The 17984-nt window shown below is 55.6% G+C and overlaps 6 protein-coding genes across 6 annotated transcripts; 4 read left to right on the plus strand and 2 right to left on the minus strand.

The window, feature by feature from the left end:
- Positions 1-49: 49 nt before the first annotated feature.
- PHYSODRAFT_473284 (hypothetical protein) lies at positions 50-2796 on the plus strand (the record flags this gene model as incomplete). The annotated part of the gene is given in 9 exon segments (XM_009516868.1): positions 50-100; positions 139-370; positions 416-484; positions 771-875; positions 950-1231; positions 1306-2241; positions 2325-2456; positions 2523-2576; positions 2594-2796. 9 exon segments carry the CDS (start codon positions 50-52, stop codon positions 2794-2796), a joined length of 2064 nt encoding a protein of 687 aa, XP_009515163.1.
- A 1899-nt stretch (positions 2797-4695) lies between these two features.
- Positions 4696-4995, plus strand: PHYSODRAFT_471808 (hypothetical protein; the record flags this gene model as incomplete). Its single annotated transcript, XM_009516869.1, has 1 exon — positions 4696-4995. One exon carries the CDS (start codon positions 4696-4698, stop codon positions 4993-4995), a length of 300 nt encoding a protein of 99 aa, XP_009515164.1.
- Positions 4996-5445: 450 nt separating this feature from the next.
- Positions 5446-6258, minus strand: PHYSODRAFT_467632 (hypothetical protein; the record flags this gene model as incomplete). Its single annotated transcript, XM_009516870.1, has 1 exon — positions 5446-6258. The coding sequence occupies one exon, from the start codon at positions 6256-6258 to the stop codon at positions 5446-5448; it is 813 nt and encodes a 270-aa protein (XP_009515165.1).
- A 455-nt stretch (positions 6259-6713) lies between these two features.
- Positions 6714-9184, plus strand: PHYSODRAFT_474677 (hypothetical protein; the record flags this gene model as incomplete). Its single annotated transcript, XM_009516871.1, has 5 exons — positions 6714-7238; positions 7330-7901; positions 8099-8267; positions 8349-8777; positions 8846-9184. 5 exons carry the CDS (start codon positions 6714-6716, stop codon positions 9182-9184), a joined length of 2034 nt encoding a protein of 677 aa, XP_009515166.1.
- Positions 9185-10133: 949 nt separating this feature from the next.
- On the minus strand, positions 10134-11625 carry PHYSODRAFT_321607 (hypothetical protein; the record flags this gene model as incomplete). The annotated part of the gene is made up of 3 exons (XM_009516872.1): positions 10134-10712; positions 10797-11348; positions 11434-11625. The coding sequence occupies 3 exons, from the start codon at positions 11623-11625 to the stop codon at positions 10134-10136; spliced, it is 1323 nt and encodes a 440-aa protein (XP_009515167.1).
- A 2814-nt stretch (positions 11626-14439) lies between these two features.
- On the plus strand, positions 14440-17950 carry PHYSODRAFT_358354 (hypothetical protein; the record flags this gene model as incomplete). Its single annotated transcript, XM_009516873.1, has 1 exon — positions 14440-17950. Exon 1 carries the CDS (start codon positions 14483-14485, stop codon positions 17948-17950), a length of 3468 nt encoding a protein of 1155 aa, XP_009515168.1. The 5' UTR covers positions 14440-14482.
- Positions 17951-17984: the final 34 nt, after the last annotated feature.

Raw genomic sequence — 17984 nt, forward strand, 5'->3', positions numbered from 1 at the left:
CCGCATTTGGCTCGACGCACAGCTAGGTGAGGTGCTCAGCGTCTTCAAAATGGGCAGCACCCACATGGCACTTGTGTACGATGTCAACAACTCGGGACCGGTAGGCTCTTCGTACTGCATCGGGTTTCAGAAGAAAAGGTTGCTAACCGTGTCGACTATCCTGGCCAGGGTGACCCATTCTACGAGCTCAAGGGATTGGTGACGCTGGAGGATATCGTCGAGGAAATCCTGCAGTCCAAGATCATCGATGAGACCGACTCCCCAGAAGCCAGGAAGGAGCGCCAAAACTGCACGGACCAAATTGGGTATTCCGATGGGGGTGAGTTCGTGGCCCACGCCGTCGTCTTGCTTCCACCCACCAGCTCTCGCCGTGACTCGCTCTAAGTGCTGACACCGTTCACCTTCCTCCGCCCAGTTTACTCTGAGGACGACCCACTCCTATCCGAACCCAAGTCGACATTCGGCACTGCACTTTCAGCTTCAAGTTTACAGATCCAGTAGTACTACAATAGAGCAGCGTGGCTGCTTATCATACACGGTGATATCGCCGTAGTCAGCGTTGCCCCCACCGACACACACCAAGAACGTTTATAAGCCCGTGGGGCTCAAGATAATGAAAGACTCACAAACTGCTTTCGTCAACGGGCGCGTCTTCTCGCGTGATTTGGATATCCACGCCGTAGTCATGAGCAAACGTTGCAATGCAAGGCGATGGCCGTCGCTAGCGCTTTTAACTCTGCTGACAATCTGCATTATTGGTGCAACGACAGCTACCACCACCACTACGCTGGAGTGCAACGCCACTGCGGCTGGCCAAGCGGCTATAGAGCGGTGGTCTTTGCTCTCCGAGCTTACCTTTTCCCGAGACTGTACGAGTAACACCACTCTACAGCAGTATATCTTCGGAACGTGATCTAACGTGGGTCGGGTCTATTTGGTTTGTGCGCAGCTCACGCAGCGGCAGTATTCGCCGACCGAATCTGGATTGTCGGTGGCGTATCAGCTTCCTACTACACGAAGCGTTTGGAATACACCACCACGCGCTCGGATGTCGTATCCTCTCCTGACGGCGTCGAGTGGACAGAAGTGCTGGAAGAAGCTCCGTTCCGTCGACGTTTTGGGCATTCGTTAATTACCTTCACGGACTCGAGCGATAGCGAGGAGCGGCTTACATTGATAGGAGGCTTCTCACCCGAGCCAGCGACCGATATCTGGGTCACCACGGATGGAGGTAGGTGAGTGTAGATTTCTACCTATCAAATACGCTTCGGGTTGCTAACAGTGCGTGCTGCGTGCGATTTACAGCGTCTTGGACTCAATCTACTGCCTCAGTTCCTTGGGCAGGTCGAGGTTATCACTGCTCAGTGGTGTTTAACAGCAAACTTTGGATCCTTGGCGGCAGTCCGATCAACAACGAGGTTTGGTCTACGTCGTCAGTGTTGAAGGGGCCGTGGAAGCAACAAGCTGGAGTGCCTTGGTCACCACGGTCAGCTCACGCATGTGCCTCTCACGAGACTATGGATGCAACTGTGGGGGATTCAAGTCGTGAAGAGTTTCTTTTTCTAATGGGCGGGTGGCGCGACACAAGTCTGCGCGATGTCTGGCGCATGGATTCCTCTGGTAAATGGAAAATGATGCTGGAGGCTGCGCCTTGGGAGCCACGAGCGTGGTTCCCGATCGTATCGTTCGACTCCAGGACAAATGGTGATGTCCAACTTGGACCAAGACTTTGGGTGCTCGGAGGTGGAATTGTCGGAAACGGGATCGAGAAAATGTATCCGTTCTCGGACGTGTGGTACACACGTAACGGGGTTGAGTGGGTAGAGTCTAGCTCCAACTCATCGGGTATATCGACCGCCGAATGGAGCATGTTGACCCAGAGCAACGAGGAAGTGTGCATGGGCAAGTGGGGTCATACCGTTGTTCCCTTTTACCGCACAGTCAACCGGGCGTACTATTGTCACGAATCTTGCATGAACGAAGAAGGCACTATCAGTCTCGCGAACCAGCTCATACCAGTGTGCAGCCCGTCCACGACATTGCCGGAGGCACCCGCCTTGCACACAATTCTGTTGAATAACTCCATGATCACCAAGACTCTGTATCCAGACGGCTGTGGACTGTGCGTGGTGGACTCCAATGCACGATATGAGAACAGCACACGCGTGCCTACGCTCTTCCTTCTTGCTGGGAACGTAGGCGTCCAGAAAGTAAACGACGTGTTTCAGAGCAGCGATGGAAGTGCGTGATGCATTTGAAGCTCCGATCACTTCGGCACAAAGTGTTGTTGTTAACCCGGGATTGTTTTGCTTGACTTGGTGTAGTGTTGTGCGAGCGGGAGGGCACGATCTGCTCGGGAGAAGGCGTGTGTGTGCAAGGAGGCACTTGCCTCTGCAGCAACGGGAAGACGGGAGCTTTCTGTGACAGCGAGCTTCCCTATACGATCGTCGACTCAAGTGCGTGCCGAAAAGTTATATCGAGTCCTCTTGGTACTAATTGATCTTTGTGGCTAAACGATGCAGCGAGTTGCTTCCCCGAGTCGGCTCCGGTCATCGTTGCGGGTGGTAAGACAAAGCGTTTGGGTGACGTAAAGATCGGAGACTCGGTGCTGGCGCTCGATTCAGCAGGAGAGCTCGTGTACTCCACCGTCTATTACATTCCACACGAAGGTTTTGTGGACAGCGCCACAGACTTCATCAGCGTGGAGCACGAAGGCCTTGGCAATGTACGTGCCGACCAGATACGGTCGTGGTCGTGTGTCTGCATGGTCATCATGACCAGCCCTCCCTCTACTGAAAATCGGCCCTATTGTTGAAATCTGTGACTTGTGACGGCCATGTGTGACGTGTGTGACTTTCGTGTCGAGCAGGACTTTGTTGAAGCGCTGCAGCTTACCCCGGATCACCTCGTGTTCTATCTCCCAGAGAGCGAATTATTTGAAGCGGATTTCTACCGGAGCGATGGAAAAGCTTGGTCTCCGGAGCTGTGGATGGCCAGCCTGGCCCAGAAACCAGCGAGCGAGCTGCGGGTGAACGACCTGCTCTTGACGTTGCCCTCGTCCAAATCTTCGACGCGATCATGCCCGGCGAGTAACACCGAAACCGATCCACCGCCCAGAAATGCATCAAGACCCCGATGGATCTGCCCGGATGGCAGGCATGGGGTGCTCCCACGTCAAGACGGCCCTCCAGCTGGCCCTGCCAGTCTTGTCAGGGTCACCAAGCTGACTCGTGCCAGCCACCGCGGAGCCAAGACAGTTTACACGATGACGGGCAACCTGTTTGTGGCGGGGGTGCTCTGCAGCAACTTTGGCGACTACTACCCCACCCTGCCAGGTCAGCAACTGCGGGATTCGGTAGCCTTCAAGCTGTTCGCGCCGCACCGCGCGGTGTTTAAGCTGCTCCCTTACCGGAGCACCGCTGAGCTCCTACGCGCGCTCATGGATCAGCTGGTGCTGCCCGCGTTGAGATGGCTTCGCCCGCCCCTCTCCGAGATAACCCAAGCGAGCTGGGATGCTCGGGTCGCGTCACATGAGCTGTGATCGGGGCTTCTTCCCGGTCGCCCCACCGAGCTGAGACCTTTACGCGAAGCAAAGCTGAAGATGGAGAGAGTTTCCTGCAATTTTTTAGCGGCAATACTGTAGCTAACCTACAACGGCAAAGCGCCGAGAGCTTCGAGACGGAACTGCCCAACGCGTTTCGTTGCTTCCCTCTGTCGTCCACGAATTGGATAACCTCGACGTTTTTGCTGTGCGAAATGTACAGGATCACCATGAAGAGCTGCCGAGGTCGTAGCCATGCTCCTATCGTTGAGGAAGTTCCTCAGAGGAACCTTTGTCCCGGGGGCGTGCCCTGACTTGACTTGCCCTGCCTTGCCTCGGCTCAAGTCAAAGAGCTGGAGCTTCAAAAAGCTCGACCAGCCACCTCCCAGTCTGCTGCAGAAGCAGTTGGCAGGGCGCTCTCGAGGTTTGGAGGGATAACTGCGCCGACACCCTGCGCCGAGCAAACTTGCCCGACAACGGCCGGCGCAAGCCGTTACGTGGCAGCTCTGCCCTTCAGCTTGGAGCCCGCCTTGGGACCAGCTGGATACGGGCTAGTCGACCATAGCGCTGCGCTCGAAAAAAGAAGACGAATAGGGACCGAACGCCGATAGAATCGGCGGAACGCGGCCGAGGCGTTCCAATGTGCAATGCGTGCGGACGTTGGGCTGTCGTGCTGCTCGCGGCGCCGCCGCCTTCTGGCTTTCGTCTGCAGGCAGTGGATTCTCGTCCTGGACAGCGCTTGTCATGTGCGTCCATTCCGTCCTCGCCCCACGCGACAACGTCTTATTACAAACATGCGGCACAGAGCTGGTGGGCAGCTACATATGACCAAGAGAGCCACCTGCCTGCAAGTGCATGCTGGTTCTGAAGCAGCAGGCCCACGGGCGTTAAACTCCGGTAAAGACCGTAGCCTCAACGGTTATCAAGCATATGTAATGCGTACAGTCTGGTCCCCTGCGCGTTCGGCGCGAGCGGCTGGAAAGGCAAATTCTCCGTACAGGCCACAAGCGACGAGACCTGCTGCTGGCAAGTCGCTACGGCCCGTAGTACGGGTGCTGGTGAGCAGCGACCGAAATACCAGCCCAGTGTGCATTTTGCCAGCATCTTCGCATTTGCACTTTTACCGCCTCCACCACCAGAAGCCTCAGACAATCATGCTCGGCAAGCGTTGCGCGTCGGAAATGGAGGCCTGCCTCACCGAGTACTACCGCCAGGAGTGCCTGCGCGCCCTGTACGCCAAGCAGGAGCGCCCGCGCGACTGCGCCTGGGTCAGCAAGGACATGATGGCCAAGCCCCCGCGCCGCGCGCGCAAGGGCGTGTCGTTCGCCATGGCGCCCGAGATCATCGGCAGTGCCGACCCTTCCGTGGACCGCAGCCCCATCGACGTGTCCCCGATCTCCAAGCTCGAGCTCGTCGTGCTGCTCTCGCAGCGCACCTTCCCGGCCCACGCTTAAGCGATGCAGCACCAGCACCGCGACTCAACCTGCACAGGACAACCAGACTACACTCGTAGTACACCAGACAACGGGCGACGACAGCCGTGCACTGCACTGCACTGCACTGCAAGGCACCAGCTCTACTTTCGCTCAGCTCTGGAAACACCTCAACTCAACCTCTCCCACTCATGCTAGGGTGGACCTAGAACACCGGGCTAGACGCCGTCCACATCACGGGTTCGGCACGCTACCCAGGCAGCAGCATGTAGCTTATTAGAAGAGTCATGAAAGAATTGACTCGATATTTAAACCGCAATAAATGCCGATGCTTCATCTCCACAACGTTCTGGCTTCCGCATTCATCAACGTAACATGCCAGCAATAATTTCTGGCAGCAAACCAAAGGGATCAGTTCGATGCGGTCCGCTGTCACAGCCAGGCTGTGCCCCGAGCGGGTCGGGGATGCGTTCAGATACCGAGCGGCATGAGTCGATCGACCTCTCGCCGCGACACTCCTTGGTCGAGTAGTTGTGCTCGAGCTTTGGCACGAGCGACGAGTGCTCGATCGCGCGCCATTTGCAACTCCAGCTGACGCAGTGTGAGCTCCACGCGGGCCTTTTCCAGGTCAATTTCATCAATCGACCTCAGCGCCGGCCGCTTCTTCACGGGATCGGACGGAATGTCCCGTCGGCGTCGAACATGCCCTCGCTCCTCCTCCTCCTCTTCCAGCTGCATAACTGAAATGGACTGCATCGCCAAGCTCTTGCTCTTCCTCACTGGACGCGTAGTCGGCGGCGTCGGGGGAGTAAATGGACCCCTCACGCCACCAACGGACTCGTTGTCAAAGTCCCAGACTATATCCTCCGTCAGCGACTCCAGCCCTCGTCGATCTCGCAGCTGGTAGTGAGACTTCTGTTTCTTTGCCGGCGAAGGTGAGCGTGACCGCAACCTGGCAGGCGAAGGACTAGCAGCGCAAGCAGGAGCAGGAGCTCGAGCTGGAACTGGCGCTGGAGGAGGAAGGTTCGCAGCCGCTACTGGCTGCTGAGCTACCTTCACTGACTTCCGCTTCGTACTAAGTCTCGGCCTCTTGGACGGCGGCGAATCCACCTCCTTGTCAATGTCCTTCATAATGGGCTGCAGCAGGGCAAAGTAGCGGCAGTGGCGCTCCAGCACGCGGCGCAAGTTGCGCTCCGCCGGCGTCCCTTCGGCCGCTTTGAGCTCGCGCTTGGTGCTGGCCAGGCGTTCCGCAGCTTCACGGTACGACAGCTCCAGCTCCGCCATCTTGGTTTGTACCTGGTTGGCCGTGCGGTGCACCAAACCCTCCGTATGCAGCCGCTGCACGATCTCGTCGGCCAGCGGTCGGAGGCTCTCGCCGGTGTTACTGCAGCTCCGCCAGCGGTCGTAGTTGCCCGGCGCGACCAGCCAATCGAGTAGTACGCCCATGGAAGACTTACCCCCCGCGCCCGAGTGGTCCGACGTCCACTTGGTCTGCGAGAGCTGCTTGGACGCCTGCCGCGCGCGGAAGAAGCTCGGCTTGATGTGCATCTTGGTGCGATTCTCTACGCTTCACTATGCGCCAGCCACGCGCCCCCTCGCATTTTGCCAGACGGGCTTTCAGCCAATCCGCATGTTGAAGTCGTTCTCCGCGCGACGATTGGCCGAAAACAGTTGTTGCGTTTGGTGACCATCACTCCGACACCTGTGCGCATTTTGGCGGGGATCAGTTTGAATCTCTCATGGCGAGGCGCGGCATCTGCAGCTCGCCGCTGTCGTCGGCGGACGAGGCCGAGGAGGACGTCGGGGCGCCCTCTTCGTTCCCGGCGATGTCCCCGTCTCCTCCTGCGTCCAAGCCCGCGAAATCCCGAGCGACGGGGGCGAAGAGGAAGCCCAGCAGAGCCAAGAAGACGCTCCTCCCACCCGCGAAGAAGCCCAAGCCGAGTGCTGCGACAGAGCGAAAGAGTACCAAGGAGCTCGTACACGACGCGTCACAAGAATTTGTCGAGTACTTGGCAGAGCAGCTGAGCGCGATGCAGCAGGCCAAGTTCGAGACAGAGTTCGGTGGGGGTCAGGGATACATCGTGAAGCTGCCGTCATCGAGCTGGAAGACAAAGCGCAAACGGGACGAGCTGCAAGCATGGATCAAAGCGCTGGGCTTCACGTCTGGCGCGTCATTGAATCGGCATGCACTGCGAGTCGCAAGTCTCAAGGCGGATGTGATTCTGAGTGAACTGAAGCAGCGGCTGCCGTCGATTGCCGAGTACGTGCGTGGTGGGAGGGCCGAGTTGCCGGCTTTTTGGGGGTGGATATATGCTTATTATTGTTTTGGTGCTGTTGTGCATCCGCAGAGGAGAGGACAAAGAGGAGGAGGTTGAGGGTGAGGATGACGAGGCTGCGGATGGAGGTGATGAAGAAGAGAAAGACCAGACCGGGGACTATTTAACGGATCCTGCCATGCTGCGGTTGAAAAAATACTTTCAAAAGTTGGAGTCGCAGACATTGGAGGTCGTGTCGTACTCGGAAAACCACCGATTGCTGTCCTCAACGCAGCACATGGCGATCGCCGACGCGATGGAAGACGTGCTGGCACAACCTTCGGTTCGAAGAGAACGTCGTTTGGCAAGACGGCTTTCGAAGCTGGGACGGATATCGGGCCGGCGACTCTCTTCAATTGCTATGGGACCTTCGTCTTCTTCTTTTCTCCCACCAACGGAAGACGACTGGGTGTGGGATCGCGAGATGAACAAGATGTCACTGACTCCTGTCAAACGGCATATTTCGCTCGGTGAAAGTATCTCTACAAAGAAGACAATCACGCTTGGAGAAAGTGTGCTGCACCTTGTTCTCCACTCTGGACTGGTAGATGTGAAGACCTTGAAGGAAGTGCTCCGAAAGGTTTCCACCGTGTGGGAAAAGATAGCGGTCATGTAAGTTATTGGATTGCTCGCTGTCGTACTATTTCTCACTTAAGCTAACTTGTCTGGGGACGTTGGTTGTGAGCAGGGCATACGCATGGATGATCGCGGATTACTCAAAGTACGTACAGAGTTTTTTTTTTCGGGTTGCTTGCCGATGTACTGTGATGGCTAACGAAGGGGTACCTGATTCTTTTGTTTTCTTTCAGGAAAACCAACTTCTATTCGATGGGCCAAGTTTACAGTCGTCACCCACGTGGCCACTACCTCGCGAATGGTGCATACAAGGAAGTGTTCAAAGTATTTTCATCGGAAAAGAAGCGTTTGGAAGCTATGAGCGTCATGGATATCAGTGCAATCGAAAACACCGGCAACCAGGTATGCGAACATCGACTGCTTTGTACGGGTGGATAGAATAGTAGGCCTTTCGAACTCATCACTTGATTTCTTTCGTCGTAGGGTGTTATTCGGCAAGAGGTTGCCCACTCAGTGCTGCTATCGAACGCAACAGAGCACGGCATATGCCCGAACTTCCTCCGCATCTATGATATTTTTCTTGCGGAGGAGCGACCTCGACAAGAGCGTTGGGGCAGCAAAACGCATCGCAGGCCAGTCGAGTTATTGGCAGATGGAAACACCTACTCAGCAGCCTCAAGCAGCCAGCAGAGTGCCTCGTCACCTCGCAGCGAACAAGGCAAACAAAGCGATCGTTTGTTCCAGTACATCCGGATGGAATTTTGTGACGGTGGCGATCTTGAAGATTTCATCGGTCTTCAGAAGGACAAGGTTCTTCCTTTGGCGTCAGTTGCCGTGCCATTTTTCTTCCAGATGGTGTTCGGTTTGTTTTGCGCTCGAGAGAAGTTTTACTTACGGCATGGTGATGTCAAGGTTTGTTACCAGAGGATATGATCTTTTGTTACGATTGGTGGCTAACGGGCTTAATGTTTACCATGCAGCTTCTTAATTTCTTTCTAAAAGATATTGGCCGCTCCAGTCTCAGCAAAGAGCCAGGGGCCGATGCCGTTTTGCATTATCTTCTGGAAGACTCCTGCTTCGTTCTTCAAATGCCTGCGTCCTTTTCGTATTGGGTGAAGCTAGCAGATTATGGCGCTGCTGACTCGAATTTGGAGAATCTGGGAAAGCCTGTCACGATTGATCAGTTCGCTACACTGGAAAACTCACCTATTGAGTACCTGCTGGAAGGAAATGCCGCTGAGCAGTCATTCGCGGCCGACACATTTTCGTTGGGGCTGTGTCTATTGCACCTGTTTACTGGAAGGTGCGCACGCCATTGAGCTTTAGATCCGCAAAGCATTTCACTGACTTGTCGTTGTTATCAAAGCGCTCCATATGAGGAGATTTTGGAAGACGTGCAGTGCCCTGCTGAGCTTCTGAAGGACCTGAAGTTCATCTGGATGGTGAGTACATGTAAGATAAGCTTAGCGTGTATGCTTTCTAACGACCCAGTGTGTGTACTCTGTTGTTATCTGTCACTGCCACGTTAGAATCCTCGAAAGAACTCGGAGTTTTCTGTGATCAAGAGCGTGGCCCGCGGCGACGATGAAAATACGCTATGCCACACTCTGTACAGGTTCATCGTACTTTTTGGGTTACCGGAACAAAATCCTAGCAAAAGCAAAGGCATTGATCGGGTGTGGCAAGTCCTGCTAAAGCATTCACGGCCAGAGGATGCGGCAATCTATCACCCCCAACGGCGAACCAGGCGAACAGGAGGCGCAAACACGGCCCCGAGCCATGGGAAGACAACAAAGGACCAATATGCTCATGACCAAGCGCTATTCTCGCTGGCAAGCGGATCTAATGCCATTATTCGTCGATGCCGTGAAGGACTAAACGCAATTCCGGGCGCGATGGACTTGCTGATGAAGCTGGTTGACTTTGATCCCTCAAGACGCCCCACACTCAAGCAAGTAATGTATCACCCGATGTTCTCATGCCTACGCTCGGCCTCAAGGGAGAAGGAAGCCCAAGCAGATTATGTGATTAGTCACTACAAAACCCGGGGCCAGCGTTCTCGATTGATACCAGACATATAGGAGACTGACCTGCCGACACATAAATTTTGTGAATCAGCATTTACATGCTCTAGGATTATCTAACAGAGGACCCCCCAGTCCTTCAAAACACTTTCGAAGGTACCAGGAACCTCGACGCCCTGCCTCGGATGACAGCGACGTTTTGTGATCTATGTCAGCAGCTCCATCGAGATCAATCGACCTCGGCTTAGCTGCTCCAACCTCTCATAAGCCCCTCCACGCGATGCACTGTTATCTTTATCGGACGCTGAGCTGTACAGATTTCTCGGATCAATTCTTTCGGCTTCAAGTACTTGCGGCCATTGACAGCCACAACTCGCGAGCCAACCAAAATGCCATGCCTTCTTGCGATGCAATCTTGATCAACGCTCCGCACGACACAGTTGAACTCGTTTGCAGACAACGAGCAGCCAAGCTCTTCCTTATCATGCAGCGTCACGTTAATCTCGACGGTCCGAGGCTCGGGGACCGACGAAATCACCGTCTTTGAGCCCTCTGGCGCCATTTGAGAGCGGAAGACGAAATGGAACAACACGGGCCGGGGCTGCGTCCGAAGCGTATCCACGACTTCGTCAAACTTCAAGTTCTTCACGCTGTTCAGACCGATAAGTAAGCTCCCGACTATCACGTTGGCTCGTTCAGCAGCACCACCCGGGAGAACCCGTGACACCTCCGCATACCCGCTCTTCGCTTTAGCCAGCGTAAAGCCTAACGGTTCACCAGGAGCTCCTATCTTGCGCTCATATTTTCTCCATTCCACAGCGCGCTGCTAATCACAAGACGTGTATGACACCATTAGCTCTCGTTCAATAACAAACATTTGCGTTACTCCAAGTCATTCAGGACGTACCGATGCTGTGACGGTGCAAGCCTTCGAGTGTGAATTCAGCTGGTCTAGTGGTACCATTGAGCAGCACGTCGTACACTTGACAGTGGTGCCGTCCACAGGTTCATCGGGACTCAGTGTCTTCGCTACCAATGTCGGGGACGATGCAGGATCCTCCTTCACAGTTGGAACCGGGTTCTCTTCGACAGTCGGAGATGCAATGCCAGCCAACATCGACAGAAACGATGTGGCAGTGAACGCACACTCCACGGACGGGTCTTTCGCAGCAGCCAGCTGCACTCGGCTCTTGTAGGCTTTCGCCACGCCGGACGCGTACTTTTCCACCATCGGAAGATCCGATATCCCCGTTCCAGCGCACACTGCGATCCACTTGGCGTTGCCGCCCAGCTCCAGTGCGCGAACCTCACTCGCGGACCACGCATCCATGACCAACGACTTGACGAAACTGGTCTGCACGCCCAGCGAGCGGTGCTTCCCGGCGCACGCCAAGCACAGCAGCACGCCGAACGAGACGCCCGCCCACTGCGGACAGATCGCCTTGCAGTCGACGCAGCGCTGTCAACACAACAAAGATCACACCCGAGAACATTTAGCACAAGCTCATACAATAAATGTGGCGATGGCGCCGCAGGAAACGTACGTCGTTGCCTGGCAGCAGACGGATCGCCACTTCGGTCGCGGGCGAGAGGCGCACCATCGGGGTGGGCTCGGGCATCACGCCGCGCTTCGAGCCAGCTGCGCCGACCATGGAGCTGCTGTCCGTGGAGGAAGTGGCGGAGCTGCAGTCCGAAGACGCCGGCGAGGCCGGTGCGTCGTCCTTGAGCAGGGTCATGGGATCCCGGGCCCTTCGGACGTTTCGACTGCGAGTTCTATTCTGAAGGCCGTCCGTTCGCTGTCCGCGATTGGACGCACAAAACTCAGAACGCTATGGCGCTCTGGTCCGAAATAACTGCGACATGGATACACATCTGGATACAAGGCTAGTGTGTAACGGTCACTTTGCACCAGTCTTTGCGGACCAAAGCACGAATTAATTGTGTACACAACACTAAGCGGTGTACAGATACGACCCACAAACTGCAAAGAGTGGTACATCCAAGTTCCTACAGGAAATTATATAATCTAAGTAGATAAGTGATTGAGGTGCGTACTACCACTATTTCCTCAAACTTCATTTTTACTTCTAAGAGAGAGGGTGATACTCCTCAATAACATCGCACTTCTGCTGGATGGCTAGCCACACACCCTTGGTACGCTTCTGGGTGCCCTTAGAACGCTTCTGGAGGCTGGGCGTACTGTGCTCAGTGCTGCCTTGAGTTTGTCTGTGGAAAAAGTGCGCCATGCTTTTGGCGGGATGATTCAAATGAAAATGGAATGTGTAGACCACACAGTGGCGGTACTTCAATGTGACGGGCGCTCCCTCCTGAGATGATGTCCCTTGATATCATGATTCCACAAGGGTATTAATTTATACGATTTGCAGTTTCTGAGTGGTATCTGTATGCAACTAAAATTGGGGTGGTGGACCCGGGGGGTCTCGCAGGTCGAAGCTAGCTTGCACGGATGCCCTTACAGGGATACGATGTACTCGGGCATCTCCTGCGCCTGCTTCGCAGCCGCAGCATCTGCATCTACCACTGTACAACCAAGTGTACCAAGTTTGATTGCTTCTTTTCAAAGGCATTGCCAGTTCTCTCCAACGAATTGGTACTTCAACTCTTGGGTTTGACAAACCCACCGTGGTGATTCTTCCTTTTCCTGCTCGTTGGATTAGGACTCCACGGATTTAGTTTTAACTTTAGTTATTTTGAGAACGGTTATCAACAACTAGCTAATCAACGTAATTGTATTCCTTCCTGCCTTTGAAACGTGCGCTGATGCCCAGGCAGAATCCTATATTTCTTAGATTGCATGGTGTGCTCGGAAACTTACAGGCGGCGAAAAAACAGAAAAAATACGTGCATTCGAACATTTAGCGCTTCCAGGCGAACTGCCCAACCGAACTTGCAGGGTAACCCGATGAAGCCAGCAATTTGCTTCAAGTTTGATAAGTTAAGACTGAGGTCTAGCAGATCTCGATCGCGTGTAGGAGTTGGATACACCGGGTGTTTGTCCTTCGCGTTGACGATGTCTGCCCGGGCTTCCTCTCTCACAGGAATCCGGGGCGTACAGAAAACGTAGGAGCATTCAAACTCTGTTTGATAAAACATGGCGCAGCCGCACACAGACTTTGTCCGGATCGCCTGAATATCTAACAACAACAAAAACTCCCGGCTTCGATTCGTCCAAGTGTGTTATTGCCATTTATCTAGTATTAAACTGAACGAGCCGCATTCATGTAGCATTAGGATGATCTGAACTAATATTGGTAACAATGTACTTTGAAGTTGTTTTAACAAGAACAGGATAAAGTAGAAGATTAGTCTACAGTAGTAAATGGGCTCGGTGGATCTCTGAGGGTCGCAATGTAGTTAAGGCAAGCTTAATCATCCAAAGTCTTCGTAGATAAAATGCCTAAGCGAGTGTCGATTTTTAATGGCCCCACACGAGCCATTCATATCTCGATTGATTTGAACTATACTTCTCCCGATTTCATACACGGTCGTCATTCTTCTTGCTGTAGCTTTTAGCCTTTTCTCCGGAGAATACATAACACCAGGTGCAGCTCTTTTGAGTCTCCGCTGAATGAATTCGTTCGCCACCGTATAGGACGTCACCGCATTGCCGGCGGATAGATTTGGCTTTGGATAAAAATATGTTGAATGAAAAAAAATCAAGTTATATTTCCCATCTTGGATCGCATAACCTTAAAAACGTTAAGTAGTTTATGCGAAGTTTTAGTGGAATGTTTTATCTAATCCATCCAGACACATTTAAGTCACGGCAAACTCAGGTGACCAAAACATTTTCAATAAATCTCTATGCATGCAGAAGAAAATCTGTGTCTGAAAGAGGAGGGTATAAGTTATGACCCAGGACTGAACAGATTGAATCGATAGCTTTAACACTAATGAAATGAGTGAGTACTATGTTGAGTGCTCTGGAGCCGCATGCAGTTTAATACGATGCAGTGATGTGGTAATGACACCAGTTGTGCTCAAGGTCAGCATCGAGGTTTGTAATTGTCACAGACGCCATTACTACGACGAACAACGTACATGTACATAACGTTATCTGTGCAATAGCAAGAATTGCATAATCTAGAAGGAAAAGAAGCTCCGAGGCGAATAGGCATCTATCAAAAGCTGTAAGTGTAATTCAGACCGGATTCTATTGAGTGCTATATGATGTTGTGTGAATGTTGTTTGATGCCATTCGCACGGGGGTGAAGTGACGAATGTAGCGTGAATGTCGTTCGATGTCATCCAAAAACCTTCCCCAATCGACAGTTCTTCAAACTGCGAACACCCACTAGGTACAGTGTACCACCCAAAATACCACCCAAGGTACCATCTATGTACTGTTTCACCCAGTATTAATCACCCACATAGGTACATGTACCGAAACTTTGGCACACTGCTTCCCGGCTTCCCGCGCATTTCGTAGCCATTTCACGAAACAGCTGATCGACTGGCTGAGCTGGCTGGCTGCGCTCGCCCGTGTCATTCCCAAAGTCGCCAGCCGAGCAGCAGCGCACTCCCCGGTCTCGCCTTCCTTCGCATCACATTCCCCCGCCCGACCCGACCATCATGGACTTCCCGGCGCTGGTGGCCGCTCTGATGAGCAACGACAACGCGACGCGCAAGCAGGCCGAGGCCTCGTACGAGGCCTTCAAGGCCGAGCAGCCGCAGACGCTCGTGGCCAACCTGGTGCAGCTGCTGCGCGCCGCCCCCGAGCCCGAGGCGCGCGCCTTCGCCCCCGTGCTGCTGCGCCCGCTCCTGGAGGTCAAGGCCGGCGTGTACACGCAGCTCGACGCGACTGCGCAGGCCACGCTCAAGGCGCAGCTGCTGGAGGCTGTGGCCAGCGAGCCCGTGGCCCACATCCGCCGCAAGCTCGGCCACCTGATCGCCGAGCTGGCCGCCATCTCAGAGAAGTTCGAGCAGGCGTGGCCCGAGCTGCTGAACGCCGTCTCGGCCCTCACCACACACGCGGACGCCCTGCTGCGCGTCACGGCCTTCGACCTGCTGGCCAAGCTGGCCGAGTACGTCGGCGACCTGCTCGCCCCGCACAAGGAGAGCTTCCTCACGCTCTTCACCAACGCGCTCAACGACGCCAGCGGAGAGGTGCAGATTGCCGCCCTCAAGGCCGCCTCGGCCTTCCTGCTCACGCTCGAGGACAAGCAGGAGCTGTCGGCCTTCGCCATCATCATCTCCCCCATGCTGCGCATCATCCAGGCGCTCGTGAGCTCGGGCGACGAGGTTGCCTTCCGCGAGGTGCTGTCGGCCCTGGTGCAGATCGCCGAGGTGCACCCCAAGTTCTTCCGCAACTCGCTGGACGACGTGGCCCGCGCCATGATCTTCGTGTGCTCGAACCAGGAGCTGGACTCGGAGACCCGTGAGCTCGCGCTCGAGTTCCTCATCTCGATCTGCGAGAACGCCGGCGGCATGGTGCGCAAGTCGCAGTTCATCGTTTCTAACGTGGTGCCTCTGGTGATCCAGCTCATGTGCGAGGTGGAGGAGGACGATACGTGGGTGCAGAAGTTCGACGACCCGGAGACCTTCACGGAGGCCAACGACGCCGACAACTCGATCAGCGACGCTGGTGCCGCCGCGATTGACCGCCTCAGCTCGTCGCTGGGCGGCAACGCTGTGCTGCCTGTCGCCATCCCGGTCATCAAGGGCTTCCTCGGCGACGCTGACTGGCGCAAGCGTCGCGCTGGTCTGTACGCTACCTGCCTGCTGGGCGAGGGCGCCAAGTCGCTCATGACGCGCGAGCTCGACAACGTGGTGGGCATGGTGCTGCCGTTCCTGAACGACCAGCACCCGCGCGTTCAGTACGCTGCTCTGCACAGCATCGGTCAGATTGCCGAGGACTTCGGCGAGGTGGAGAAGGGCAAGAACTTCCAGGCCAAGTTCCACGCCGTGGTCGTGCCGGCCCTCACGGCGCTGATCCAGAACGAGCAGGGTGTGCTGCGCACGCGCGCTCTGGCCGCCAGCGTGGTGATCAACTTCTGCAACACGAATGTGTGCAAGGCCAAGTACGTCGCCCCGTACAGCCAGGCTCTGCTCGTGGCCCTCTTCAACGCGATGCGTTCGTGCCCGCGTCAGGTCCAGGAGCAGGCTATCACTGCCGTGGCTAGCGTCGCGAAGGTGATCGGCGGCGAGTTCCTGCGCTTCTACGACATTTTCATCCCGCTTGCCAAGGAGGTTCTGACCAACGCTCACGGCAAGGAGTACTCGCTGCTGCGTGGCAAGTCCATGGAGTCGATTGCCCTGATTGGCCAGGCTGTTGGCAAGGAGCGCTTCGTGAACGACGCCAAGGAGATCATGGAGATCCTGGTGCGCGTGCAGTCCAGCGAGGAGCTGGAGGGCCCCGAGGTGCAGTACGTTGCGCAGTCGTGCGTGCGCATTGGCAGCATCCTGAAGGAGGACTTCGTTCCGTACCTGCCCCACGTGATCCCGGCCCTGATTAAGCAGGCGCAGATTCAGCCGGACATTCAGCTGTCCGACGTCGCCGACGACGATGTCGAGGAGGACGGCCAGACGACTGATGGCAAGGACACGATGACGCTCGAGATCCGTGGTGTGGGCAAGAAGCGTCTGGAGATCAACACGAGCGCGCTGGAGGACAAGACCAACGCGTGCAACATGCTGTACCAGTCGGCCCTGGACCTGGAGGGCTGGTTCTACCCCTACGTCGCTGAGGTGGCGCAGGTGATGATCCCGCTGATTGACTTCGAGTACGTTGAGGACATCCGCATTGTGAGCAGCCTGACCATGGCTAAGCTGCTGAATTGCGCGGTGGACGGCACGCTCAACCACGGCCACGGCGCCACGGCGCCGCAGTTCCCCCAGCAACTCTTTGAGAAGTTCTTCGAGCCGATGCTGAAGGGCCTGCAGGAGGAGGAGGACCTGGAGTACCTCGGTGCTCTCGCTGAGGCCATGTCGGCCGTCCTTGAGGTCTGCAAGGAGAGCCAGGAGAAGGGTTTCCAGGTGGGCATTCCTCTGGAGCACGTTCCGCGTGTGGTGGAGATCTTCAAGACGGTGGCGTCCAACAGCGCTCAGCGCCTGATGACCCAGCACCAGGAGAACCAGCAGGACGAGGACTACGACGCCGAGGCTGCCCTGCAGCAGACGGAAAACGACGAGCTTGAGGAGGGTGTCTTCCGCTCGATGGTCGACTCGATCGGTTGGATTGTGAAGATCCAGAAGGAGGCCTTCTTCCCTGTGTTCCAGGCGCACCTGCTGGCGTTCGTGACGCCGCTGCTGGAGCAGAAGACGGTGCCCATGCTGCGCGGTCAGGCTATCTGCATGATCGACGACATCATTGAGCACTGCGGTGCTGCCGCTCAGGAGCTGGTGCCGCTGTTCCTGAACCACCTGGTGCAGGGTCTTGAGGACCAGAGCCCGTCCGTGATCCAGGCGTCCGCCTACGGCATCGGTGTCAGCGCTGAGAAGTGCGGTGCTGCGTTCGACCCGTTCTGCCAGAATGCGCTGGAGAAGATGGTGCACCTGATCAACGTGTCGGCTAATGTGGACGATGATGAGGTCGGCGCCGCGCGCGACAACGCTATCAGCGCTGTGGCCAAGATCTGCCTGGCCCGTGAGGGCGCTGTCGACGCTGCCAAGATGTGGCTGATGTGGCTCAGCTGGCTGCCGCTCCGCACGGACGTGTTGGAGGCCCGTGACGTGCACGCTCGTCTGATTTCGCTCGTGAACAGCGGCAACGCTCACGTTATCGGCGCTGACTACGCCAACCTCCCCCAGATCCTGAAGGTGTTCGCGTCTGCTCTTCGTAAGTTTATCCCCTGCTTGATGATTTCTCCGTGTGGAAAGTGTCTAACTGTTTTGTTTGTGTATTGCCAATATCCAGTGTTCGACTTGGCGGCTGCGGAGGATGCCGCGGACGACGAAGACATGGCGACCATTTCGGAGGAGACCAAGCCGCAGCTCCGTGAGCTGCTCGCCAAGCTGCAGTCGCAGCTTCCTGGTCCGGTGGTGCAGGGTGCCTGGTCCAAGCTCAGCGGCGACGAGCAGCAGGCGCTCTCTCAGCTGTAAGGCGTCACGGGATTAACTTGGTTATTGATTGACG

The sequence above is a fragment of the Phytophthora sojae genome, assembly GCF_000149755.1.
Source record: "Phytophthora sojae unplaced genomic scaffold PHYSOscaffold_1, whole genome shotgun sequence".
In the NCBI taxonomy this organism is placed as follows: domain Eukaryota; phylum Oomycota; class Peronosporomycetes; order Peronosporales; family Peronosporaceae; genus Phytophthora; species Phytophthora sojae.